The sequence below is a fragment of the Mytilus trossulus genome, chromosome 14, assembly GCF_036588685.1.
Source record: "Mytilus trossulus isolate FHL-02 chromosome 14, PNRI_Mtr1.1.1.hap1, whole genome shotgun sequence".
NCBI classification, from domain to species: Eukaryota; Metazoa; Mollusca; class Bivalvia; order Mytilida; family Mytilidae; genus Mytilus; species Mytilus trossulus.
The window spans coordinates 22960829-22973318 of record NC_086386.1 but is presented as its reverse complement, the minus strand read 5'-3'; the positions used below and the strand labels follow the sequence as shown (position 1 = coordinate 22973318).

General features: G+C 34.0%; 2 protein-coding genes across 3 annotated transcripts in view; one reads left to right on the top strand and one right to left on the bottom strand.

The window, feature by feature from the left end:
- The window catches only part of LOC134695937 (putative polypeptide N-acetylgalactosaminyltransferase 10), a 29268-nt gene extending 27410 nt beyond the window's left edge, over window positions 1-1858 (bottom strand). The window contains exon 1 of the mRNA XM_063557429.1: window positions 1771-1858. The gene's annotated coding sequence lies outside the window, so the exon portion shown is untranslated. The remainder of the gene's footprint in view (window positions 1-1770) is intronic.
- On the top strand, window positions 1834-10775 carry LOC134695936 (uncharacterized). 2 transcript variants are annotated; one of them, XM_063557427.1, is made up of 4 exons: window positions 1834-1935; window positions 6617-6710; window positions 7306-7605; window positions 8177-10775. In XM_063557427.1, the coding sequence occupies exons 2-4, from the start codon at window positions 6632-6634 to the stop codon at window positions 10681-10683; spliced, it is 2886 nt and encodes a 961-aa protein (XP_063413497.1). In that variant the 5' UTR covers window positions 1834-1935; window positions 6617-6631; the 3' UTR covers window positions 10684-10775. The 2 variants fall into 2 exon arrangements, with proteins under 2 accessions (XP_063413497.1, XP_063413498.1); XM_063557428.1 differs by having other exon boundaries at window positions 1879-1955.
- The last annotated feature ends 1715 nt before the right edge of the window (window positions 10776-12490 follow it).

Below are 12490 nucleotides of genomic sequence, written 5' to 3'. Positions count from 1 at the left end.
TTTAGGAAAGTTATTAAAATTCTAAAAACTTTAACCACAGACTGAATGTACTGTTTACCGCAGAAAAACTAAGTCCATTTACAAGTAAAATATGGAAAAAATGGAATTTTATTTTTACAAAATTTACTTCTGGATACTATCTAACGATCATAAACAAGTTTCTGTCCAAGTTTGGTAGAAATCCAGTTTAGTTTAAGAAAGTTATTAAAATTTCAAAAACTTTAACCACAGAGTGAATATTTGTTGACGCCGCCGACGACGCCGACGGAATGTAGGATCGCTTAGTCTCGCTTTTTCGACTAAAGTCGAAGGCTCGACAAAAATGTAACAACGTGTGTACAACTATTGAGTCAGCACTGTTTGTGTACAATGTTTTTGCCGATTTGTCACAGGTCAGCTCTTCGGTGGTGAGTGGAAGCCATAAATTAGTTCTCGGTGATCATACAGTTATGATCACTTAATTAAAACACAAATGAATCATGGTAAAGTGTTAATTATCCAGGTGTAATTATAAGTCGTTATACTAAGGCTATTTTTTTCTTATTTTTTCTGTAGACTTAGCTTTAATTTTTTATAACCATGCATTGGCAAGCTTGATAACTTGTAATTGTTTGTCAGTAACTAAATGTATGATGATGTCCCATACAGAACCTTCTGACCTTGTTTGTTTACATTAAAATTTCAATGGCGTGACAATCACGTGATGTCAATTCGTTATATCCAATCAAATTCATGAAATTGCTCTACTGTCAATAAGGGGATTTTTCAGTCTACGGCAATTACGTTATTTCTTTCTGGGATATTGCTTCAAAATATTTTGCAATAGTTCTGGGTTTTATTCAACAGGAAAACTCTTTTTTTGCCATCCCTTTTGACATCAAGGGAATTTTGTATGAATATTTACCTACAGTCATGATGGTCAGAATATCAATCTTTTTGTAATGAATAAAAAGAAAATTCTATGAAAAATAAATGTAAATTGTTTCCTATTAACAAACTCTATATGCCTGTTCAAAATTATGGCATGGACATCGTTTTTAAGTAAATAGATCACCTGGTGTTATCAATCAAACGGCCCGGTCAGCCGGGATTAGCGATAAGGTGTATGCACCGCAACAGTGCCAGTGTAGCTGCGAAAACGGAGCAAGGTTCTTTTGATGATTTTTTATATTTGCGGACCATAGACAAAAAAAAACCAAAGGACACTATAGTTCAAATAATTATGACGTCTTGAAAGGCTATTATAATGTAAGGCGTAAAAGACAAAAATTATAATAGCCTTTCAAGACGTCATAATTATTTGGACTAAGGACACTAGAGCACAGGGGCTTGTTTAGTGGGTCAGTCTGACTTTATATAGGATAGCGATCGCCATTGACAGTAAAACCTCGTCTGACCCACTAAACAAGCCCCTGTGACTAGAGCTACGTTTTCGCAGCTATAATACACCTTATCGCTATTTATCCGCCATTGCTGGATTTCACACAGGTTCCCGTAAAATGTTGACGTCATAAAACAAAATATTTGACGCCACAATGGAAAAGTGATTGTTGTTGACGTCAAAAGTTCAAGCGGCAGGGTCAGCCGGGATTAGCGATAAGGTGTATAGTGCCAGTGGAGATATTTTTTTGAGACTACCAAAAAAGTTCATGACATTGGTACTATGCATAACGTTTACTAATTCATATACATCTGCTTTTACAATTTATATAAGGACATGCTGCTTATTCAATGCTATTTAAACTATCAGATAAAAGTTTCTTATCTTACCACGTCTCCAGACAGAAATAACTCTTGAGTTGTTCCCCTTACAATCCCGGTTTAAAGATGTGTATCACGGATCGGACATGGAACATTTCCTGTCACTAAAAATAGATTTGGGGTTTTACCTATTGCAGCGTTGTTTCATTTCAATTTCAGACCAGTCATACACAGGTACTTTATGCTCATACTTGGTGTGTAAGATGCTTCAGTTAAATCTTAGTACTAAGCTTATCACACATAATACATCTAGTTCAACTTTGCAACCAATGAAAACATTATATTTTAGACCATAAAATTATTCAATCAACAGATCAAAAAATTATCTTAGAGTTAGACCTACAATATCAAAGGTAGCACAATTTCATTATTTGTATAATATCTTATTATGGATGCTAATGTATCTACCGCATATATTAGTATTAGAGGTGTTTTTATCCACATGTAACCGGAGAGCACAAATTTCATTACAAAATTGCTTGTCTCCACCGGGACTCAAACCCGGGACCTCTGTGTTACAACAGCAGCAGCTAACAGACTGAGCTAAAGAAGTACTTCCTTCGCTCAACCGCTTACAGCTGACTAAGTATCTACTAAATTTTCTAAGGGAAGCAATCCCGCCACACTGACACACATAAGGCTGAAACAAATAAGAACTATAATACACATACTTTATACCATATTAGAGTTCGTGGTCTAGTGGTTAAGACCGATGGCTACAGTGCTGAAGGTCCCGAGTTCGATTCTCACTCGGGGTGCTAAAAATATCAGTACATTAGAAGGGTAATTTTCACCCTCTCACACACATCTCTGGTACCCAGACCGGAGATTAAACTAGAATGGGTACGTTGGGGGCCTCGGTTGGTCAAAGTGTCCCTACTTTGACCTGGAGATCAATCTTCTGATATCTCTCTGGTTTGTCTGTTTCCACCGAGTGGCCCGGTGGTTCTCTCCGAGTACTTCGGCTTCCTCCACCACAATAACAGACTTCCCGGTGTCCTAGCACTCCCTTTGTGTTGAATTGGGTGGGGATTGTTTGTCCTTGTAAAAATAATTGTCGTATAAATATACGTTAGTGACACATCTCCATTAATCCCGTTAGGGAGTGTACATGGATGCCACTGTACCCTCGCAGCTTTCGAGGGGTTCTTCGGATATCGGAGGCAATTACCAGTACATACTAGTGTACATAGTGTACTTCACAACATATGATACAATCAATGTAAAAAGTACAGAAATGAGAACCATTTTTTTCTGGCCTATAATATTAATCTTAAAAAGCAAGACTTAGATGTGTTTTTTTCAGCAAAGTTATTATTTAAACTTTCACAAAGATGAGAAATTTCTATGTGTTAATCATGTCAATAGTTTAATTAGTGTATATATATGTGTTATTAAATGTAAGTAATGTTCACCAATTTAAAATCATTTATTAAAAAAAGCTCAAAGCCCCAGGTTTTTACAATAAAAAAAAAGCATGCTCTAGTTAGGGATTTTGTTATCACAAGTCACTTAGGAAACCCTTACTAAATTATTTCACAGAAACAAAGATTTGGAAATGGAGCTTTATTATGAATTTCTATCCTTAAAATAGACATGCCTTTTTTATGCCCCTGCTGTTGTGAAGGTGGTATTATTAGTTATCTTGGTGTAATAAGGGGTGTACAGAATTTTAAACGGTTGTTGAAAATTCATACCCCCTCAGGTGCAAGCCGAATGGGTGTCTGAATTTTCAACAAGGGTGTAAAATTCTGTACACCCCTGATTACACCAAGATAACGAATTTATTTCGTATGAACAATTCATTTACTCATTTTGAAACCAGGATGTAAAATTGTAAAAATGGTAATGAAAAATTTCCAGTGTAATATTTTTTCAATGTCCATGTTGCTGCACATTGTCAAATACTTTTTTACTTTATTTTTGGAAAAATTGAGAAAAATTTTGTGTTCTTTTGAATTTTTTTTATCATTTTTTTCTTATTATTTTTTTATTTTGGCAAAATTTAATTTTTTAATTTTTTTTGACAAAATAAAAATTTTTTTTTTAGCTCACCTGGCCTAAAAGGCCAAGTTAGCTTTTCTCATCACTTTGTGTCCGGCGTCGTCGTTTACTTTTACAAAAATCTTCTTCTCTGAAACTACTAGTCCAAATTTAACCAAACTTAGCCACAATCATCATTGGGGTATCTAGTTTAAAAATGTGTCCAGTGACCCGTCCAACCAACCAAGATGGCCGCCATGGCTAAAAATAGAACATAGGGGTTTTTGGCTTATAACTCAAAAACCAAAGCATTTAGAGCAAATCTGACAAGGGGTATAACTATTTATCAGGTCAAGATCTATCTGCCCTGAAATTTTCAGATGAATCAGACAACCCGTGGCATTGTTTGGTTACTGCCCCTGAATTGGTAATTTTAAGGAAATTTTGCTGTTTTTGGTTATTATCTTGAATATTATTATAGATAGAGATAAACTGTTAACAGCAATAATGTTCAGCAAGGTAAGATTTACAAATAAGTCAGCATGACCAAAATGGTAAGTTGACCCCTTTAGGAGTTATTGCCCTTTATAGTCAATTTTTAAACTATTTTTCGTAAATCTTAGTTACTTTTACAAAAATCGTCTCCTATGAAACTACTGGGCCAAATTAAACAGAACTTAGCCAAAATCATTATTAGGGTATTTAGTTTAAAAAATGTGTCCGATGACCCAGCCAACCAACCAAGATGGCCACCATGTCTAAAAATAAAACATAGGGGTAAAATGCAGTTTTTGGCTTATAACTAAAGAACTAAAGCATTTAGAGCAAATCTGACATGATTAAAATATTTATCAGGTCAAGATATATCTGCCCTGAAATTTTTAGATGAATTGGACATCCCATTGTTGGGTTGCTGCCCCTGAACTGTTAATTTTAAGTAAACTTTGCTGTTTTTTGTTATTATCTTGAGTATTATTATAGATACAGATAAACTGTAAAGAGCAATAATGTTCAGTAAAATAAGATCTACAAATAAGTCAACTAACCAAAATTGTCAATTGACCCCTTAAGGAGTTATTGCCCTTTATAGTAAATTTTTAACATTTTTCATAAATTTTTGTTAATTTTAAGAAAATATTTTCCACTGAAATTACTGGACCAAGTTCATTATAGATAGAGATAATTGTAGCAACAAGAATGTTCAGTAAAGTAAGATTTACATACTCATCACCATCACCAAAACACAATTTTGTCATGAATTTGTCTGTGTCCATTGTATAATATGCACATATACCAAGGTGAGCGACACAGGCTCTTGAGAGCCTCTAGTTCAAATTTTGGCAAAATTTTATTTATCCCTGGATGAACAAGGGTGGGGTGTTATTTACAGCGGGGTAGTCAACCAATCAGATTGCAGTATTTTTGCTGCATGAGAAATAATAAGTTTTATCTTTGTCATTCTGTACATTTATCTTTAACTCTGTACATCCCAAAATTGGTTGCTGTTCTCTAACCTTAGTTTGACTCAACCTTATGTTGTGAAACTAATACACAGTTTGTTACGTATATATACCTCTAGTCTAAACACAGACCAAGATTTAGATGTTTAGTTTAGGTGGCATCACTTTTACCTTTCTAGATTTAAGTCCATTTATCCCTTTATATGCAAGTACACATATTTGTTTTTCTTTTATTGTTTGGTAAAATGATAAATTACTAAAAGCACATAGTAATTATGTCGTTAAATTACTGTAAACTTTTAAAAAGTAAACACATTTTATGTTCATATTATCAGTCAGGGGTACTACTTGTACAAGTGTATTTTATTTACTTGAAGAAGTGATAAAAAATATACACATATAAGTAAATAAATAATGTTTGAATAATCTCCCCTTGATTTTCTGAAAAATTTACTTGTATAAGTAAATTTTTCTTACAATCCAACAAAAATCCTCAAGTTTTAAGATGTAAAATCATGCCTTTAATGATTTTTCCCAGGTTTGCTCAAATTTTTTCATTAAAGTTCAATGTTTCATCTCATTAATTCATCAAAGAAACTGATTGAGCAAAGATCTTGTATATTTGCGCAAGGCCTTCAAAAATTGCTCCTTTGGGGCTTATAAATGAGCATTGTTAAGAAGATAACAGACAAATGGGACTTTCATTGTCCATGAAATTACACTTGAATGATTAGTAAAGACATCTGCAAAGGGTACACAATTTAAAATTCTATTAGAGCAAAGAAATATTCAGAATTCAAGAAAAGAAGAAAGGTTGATTTTTTTACCTATACAAGTAAAAAAATCTGAATGCCGAAGGGACAGAACTCAGCCAATTTTTTTTTTACCTTTACAAGTAAATAAAATTCACTTGTATAAGTATCCTACAAATTTACTTATATGTGTATATTTTTTTTTACTCCTTCAAGTAAATAAAATACACTTGTATAAGTAGTACCCCTGACTGATTATGTTACGTATATATACCTCTAGTCTAAACACAGACCAAGATTTAGTTTAGGTGGCATCACTTTTACCTTTCTAGATTTAAGTCCATTTATCACTTTATATGCAAGTACACATCATGCACATGGTTGAAGGTGATGTATAGTTGCTTACATCAATGTTTTAGGACTCTGGTGTCTCATTATTTTCATATGATATAGAGGTCACTGAACCATCTTCAACACCAAAAGACAAGTCTGTAAACATGGTAAAGACATAAACCATACATCAATTTCAACATTAACCAAAGTCTTTTTTTTATTTTTGTGTATTTTATTATAGAACATGCACTTGCATGACTAAGGTAGCTCTGAATGTATAATAACATCTTTTACATGTGTTAATGAAACATTTTATTCTTTTGTTAGATTTGACCAAAAAATATGGCAGAAAGACTGCGACCAGAAGATTTAGGGGTGAATGTAAATCTTGGGGAAGGTGAACAGATAGTGTTTACTGCAGGTATTATATTAACATACATGTACAAACTTAGCTTTACAACCTCAAAAGTGATTCATTTGTTGAACTGGTAGCCTATCAACACCACTGAGGTTGTCACAATGAGAGTTTTAATCCTACACATGGCAGGTGTCTGTCCAAGCACACCAGCTTCCTGGACCAACAAAAACTGACCAATAAAATAAACATGAGTGAATTATCTCCCTTGCAGATTTGTATGTTATTGCTTGATTACAAATAGATATGAAATTCTCCATTACAAAAAGTACATTGTAAACATGAAATATCTGTAAACTTTTTTAATATATTTTATGTCCATGCAACAGAAATTGTCAGTTGACCAATTAACAATGATTAACTTTCTTGTTCAAAGAAAATTTATACGAAAAGTGTCTAACATGCATTTGCTTCTAATCATGCTAACTGTTTAGAATTGTATGTATTATTTTATCTGATATCGTTTGATTTTTACTTGATATTGTTAGATTTTTACTTGATATTGTTAGATTTTAACTTGATATTGTTAGATTTTTACTTGATATTGTTAGATATTTATAATCTTGCTTCAAACTGTAAGGAAATTTATTTTTTATTCAAGATGATGATGAAAGTTTGGACGAAGACGATGACGATTTCCACTTTGCATCCGATCAACCTGTTCAACCAGTTACACCAACTAGACAAGCACCTTCAAGTTCCTTCCAGTTTACAACTGGTCAACAGGAACCTAGATATCATCCTGCCCAGCCTCTCCAACCAATACAACCTGTACAGCCATTTGGGTTCTCACAACAGTTCAGACCCGCTCCAATCCAACCAAGACCTGAATACATAGAGATACATAAAACACCTAAAGAGCTGACGCCTGAGACATACCTACAAGAATCTGAGGTTACATGTTAGTATTAACTATACATTCAGAAATTATTGCATAATACATAAAAAGATTATGGGATTTACCCAAAAATTTCAACAGGAACAACAGACCAAACTAAAAACCAACATCCAACTCCACCAAGTGGTATTCGTACAAGCAAAAACTAACAAAACATACATGCAAGAGTAAAGAAATAGATTCAGTAAAGCCAAATTTTAACAAAATCTATATTGGCCTATTTGGCTTGTTAATTTTACAGCATTATAAGAAAACTTTCATAAAAATAACTCTATTTCTCTTTTTTATTTGTCTTTTCAAAAAAGGCCCTAATATTCAGAGCTAAATATTAACCTTTTATCAAAACTGTTCTTGGATTTATTTTTACCCTTAATCAAGATTATTTTTGGTACAACTGCTGATTAAACTATGTATGCTTATACTTTTGAATGAAAGATTGGGTTAAACCATGTATTCTAAATGTAATTCCCATTTCTCATCTGGACAATTTTGGACTTTATAACAGTTGAATGAAAACAGAAAACAAGAAAAATATATTAAGTGTTCTTTAAACATGTTCAATATCTTTTTTCAGTGTGGAATAACTTCTTCCAGACAACACCAATGAATCCAGAAGAAATGTATTATGAGCGTTATTACTACAATAAAGCGAGAAAGACCCTATGGTATAACGGATATGTAACTATTGTTGGTTTCTGTGGTGATGGGAAGTCTTCAATGGCAGAACATCTCATGATTAGCTTTATAATGAAGCCTAAAGCTTTAAAATGGGGTTCACATGCAGGGACTGAAAGAGAATTTAAAGAAAACAGCATTCCAGAAGGTAAAAGAGAACTGTACGAATGTATCTATGTAAATTCTCCCGAGGAATGGTACATGAAAGTTGACAGAAACAAGAAACAGGTGATAATCGTTGATGATATATTTGGTGAAGCAGCAACAAGCATGCATAAAATAGAACCCTGGATCCCTCATCTAGACACTATGGTTCAAACAGCCATTGACAATAAACCAAATCTTCTTCTCATCACAACATGTCACAAACATCAGTTCGATAAACTGCCATCTTTTGTCACTAGAAAGCGAATCTTTTCCACCAATCATCTCATAGATCTCACCGCCCCTAAACCTGGCTATTCTGATCAAGGATCTGTCATTGAGAAAATTTGCGAATATTATGACTTTAAAATGGGTTTCCGTGATAGAGATGAACTGCAGTATGATCAAGTTAAGGAGGGATTTCCAATCAAATGCAGACTTTTTGCTGCCGTGAAAAGTTTCCACATGGAAGGCAAACAATATTTTGCCAATCCAAGTAGAGCCTTTGAGAATGTTATCCAGAAGGTGTATAATTTTGATAAAATTATATTCTACACATTAGCTGTGGCTGTTTTGTTCGATGGTAAACTTGATCTTGATAAAGAAGTATTTGAACAATACACAGACAGGGAACAAAAGATTTTCAGAGAACTGATAGAACCTTTGGAAATTACACGAGAGGTAAATCTTGGGAAAATGAGGTTTGCAGCAACTCTCCTGAATGGAGTTTTCTTTGTTCCAAAACAACTTCATTGCTGGGTTTTCTGCCATGAACATGTCATGCATCTTGTAGCTGAATCAATCAACCGTAAAATTCCAAAGAAAATAGTCGAACTTTGTTCACATAACTTTTTAATGGAGAGATGTAGAACTGGAAACTACTTTGGTGGTAAAATGGAGTCATACATCACTGTATGGCCAAAAGAACATTCACAACTTGCACAACGTTTTGTATTTGAGATCCTGTCCGGAAATGTCAGATTAATCGCTTCTCATTCTGCATTGAACAATGAAAAGTGTTCAAAGGATTTCTTTGAATTTATGGGCGAGATGGGAAGTTTGTTACCAGTCATCCAGCAGAAAGGTCCATTTAATAGATCGTTATTTTTCTGGGCAGCATTCTATGGACAAGAAGCTACAGTGAGGCAATATCTAACAAATGAAGAATTGAAAGAATTTAAAATAGAACAATGGTTCCAGGATGAACTTCAAGCTGCATTGTTTGCAGTTTGCTATGGAACTACCATTTCACATGGAAAAATGGTCAAGCTGCTCCTAGATGAAGGAGCACCACTGACCTCAAATGAAAATCTTGCAGACGATGAATTTAAAGAGTTGTATGGAGATGATTTACTTGATTTAATGAAGTTAAAACCAACATTGATGCATATAGCTGCTCAATTTGGTTCAGGAGAAACAATCAAAACATTAAAACAAAAAGGATTAGATATAAATGCAGCACTTGAGGATGGATACACACCAATGCATCTGGCAGTGAGAAATACAGATGATGGTGCTGCTAGAGCACTGATGGACCTAAAGTGTGATTTAGAGGCGGAAACACCCAACGGACATAAACCTATACATGAAGCTTTATTGGCAGGTAAAGAAAGCATAATCAGACAACTTCACTACAATGACAAAGAAAGGTTGAGTAAAACCACAATGGAAGGTAGCCGATCGCTCTTACATGCAGCAGCTTGTACTGGAGACAAGCAGATTGTTACTTTAGTCCAAGGATTGGGAACTGGTTGCCGTGGAAACAGTGTCTTTGATCCTTGGTCACCATTGGCAGAAGCAGCAGCACAAGGTGATTTAGAAATCGTAAGATATCTTGTTGAAAATAATGCAGAGGTTAATCAGTCTGGAATATCTGGATGGACAGCACTACACTTCGCTACACTGTTTTACCATGAAGATATTGTTAATTTCTTGTTGAGCAAAGGTGCAGACGTTAATTCAACAACTTCAACTAAAATATCCCCACTTCATCTGGCAGCTGAAAATGGATACTCTGAACTTTGTCATATCCTGTTGGATAAGGGTGCAAAACCTGAGATGTTGACAAGCCAAGGAGAATTTGCTCTCACATTAGCAGCAAAGAATGGACATTTTCATTTGCTACAGTTTTTCTTGGATGAAGGGATAGAACTTCCACTGCCTCAAGAAAGGGAAATAACTCCAAGCCAGAAAGATGAAATTTTAATTGCAATAATGCAAAGGGCTGGTCCGGAGTACAAGCACAGATATATGTTCATGTAGCAAGAATTTTTATATTGTATAATTCAAACTTTTATCTTAATAATGGACTAATATTGTTTGCTTTGCTGTTATACTAACAGGTGAATCAAGTATATATAAAGTGTAAAATCTGGAAAGTTTGAATTTGAATGTTAATTAGCCAATAGTTTAAACATAATTTGTTCACCTTTATGTTTAATGTTGAGTTTTGTTGGTCAACCTCATAATGATAATTTGCTGGTCCTGAACATGCAGGAAATTAATCAAATATTCGCCACTGAACGTTAAACAACCAAAAAATCCATCAATATGATATTGATGGTCAGATATTTAGAAATTAATGTTCATTTTACATAAAAAAGAAAGAAAATAAATAAAAAGACACAATTAAGAACTATATGGTTGGTGATGCTGGCTGATAGGAGATATTTTTCTAATTTATACACAGAGGAGATTGAATCCTTAATTTAAACATGGGAAAATGACAATATAAACCATGAATGAATGAAAAACGAAAATAATAAACGAACAAAAAGAACAAGAACAGAAAGAAAAGAAAAAGAATGAGTATTCACTAAGATGTTGGTCTTATTTTTTGAGAAAATATTGTGAGGATTAGCATATATATAAGAAGTTGTCACCATTTTGGGTAAAACATTAAGTCAACACCTTCAATTTGAAAATGTGTCACATATATGCCAATTTTCACAGTGAAGAAGTTCTTTTAATCACCATTGAATTTTCCATTTGTGAAACTGCTTGTCCAAAAGAATTAATTTCTTGATGATAGGTTTTATAAATCCATTGTATTACAAAGATAAGGAAATGTTGTATAAATGCCACTGAGACAAGTCATGATCCATCAAATGCTCAAAGAAAAAGGCTGTAAACATTGAACTACTGGTCACTGAACAAACAAAAAAGTCATTGAAACCGAAAAGACAACCACTTGACTACATGCTAATGGCAGGCACATACATATAGCTGTGGCGGGATTAATCTTTTGTGAATGTTTAACTACCCCCTACTGATGGCAATCGTGTAAAGTCACAATTGAAGAACAATTGAATGCTTTTCATCAGGTATTTCTAAAATTTAAAGTTAATAAAGGTTCCCTGAATTACAAGTCAACCGGTAAAGTCATACAGTCAACCAGCTATTGAAAAAAACCTGTTGTCTGTCACACCACTGTCCCAGCTGGTTTGAAGAGTGTTGGGATGTCGCTAACATGCTTAACCCCGCTGCATTCTGTATGAACGTGCCTGTGCCAGATTAGTTTTTCGTTCATTTGTTTGTCTCGTCTCATCTCGTTTGAATTGGTTTACATTTGTCATTTCGGGGACTTGACAAGTTGCATAACTGACTATCATGCGGTATGAGCTTTGCTTATTGTTGAATGCCGTACAGTGACATATAGATGTTAGTTTCTGTGTTTTGTCTCTTGTGAATAGTTGTCTCATTGGCAACCATACCACAAATTCTTTTTTTGTGTACTAGTATATCTAACACACGGATGGACCTAGGAACCCATAGCTTGTTTTTAAATATTTAAACACGTATCTATAAATTTAAATTACAAGCCAACAGGAAAACAAATAAATGAAGAAGGTTTGTTAAAAAAAATACTATTCTCAAAACATTCATGCTGATCGAACTTGAAATATTTCGTCAAACGAGGGTTTTCTGTAGAGTTGAATGGAAATAGTTGATAATTATTGTCGAAATCAATAATGCTACAGTATTTTTTGTTTTGATAATTCGGTTCCGGATCCTTTGCTGAATATGAAAGTTGTTAATACTCGCCAATCGCCTGGGTCAATGCGATTTG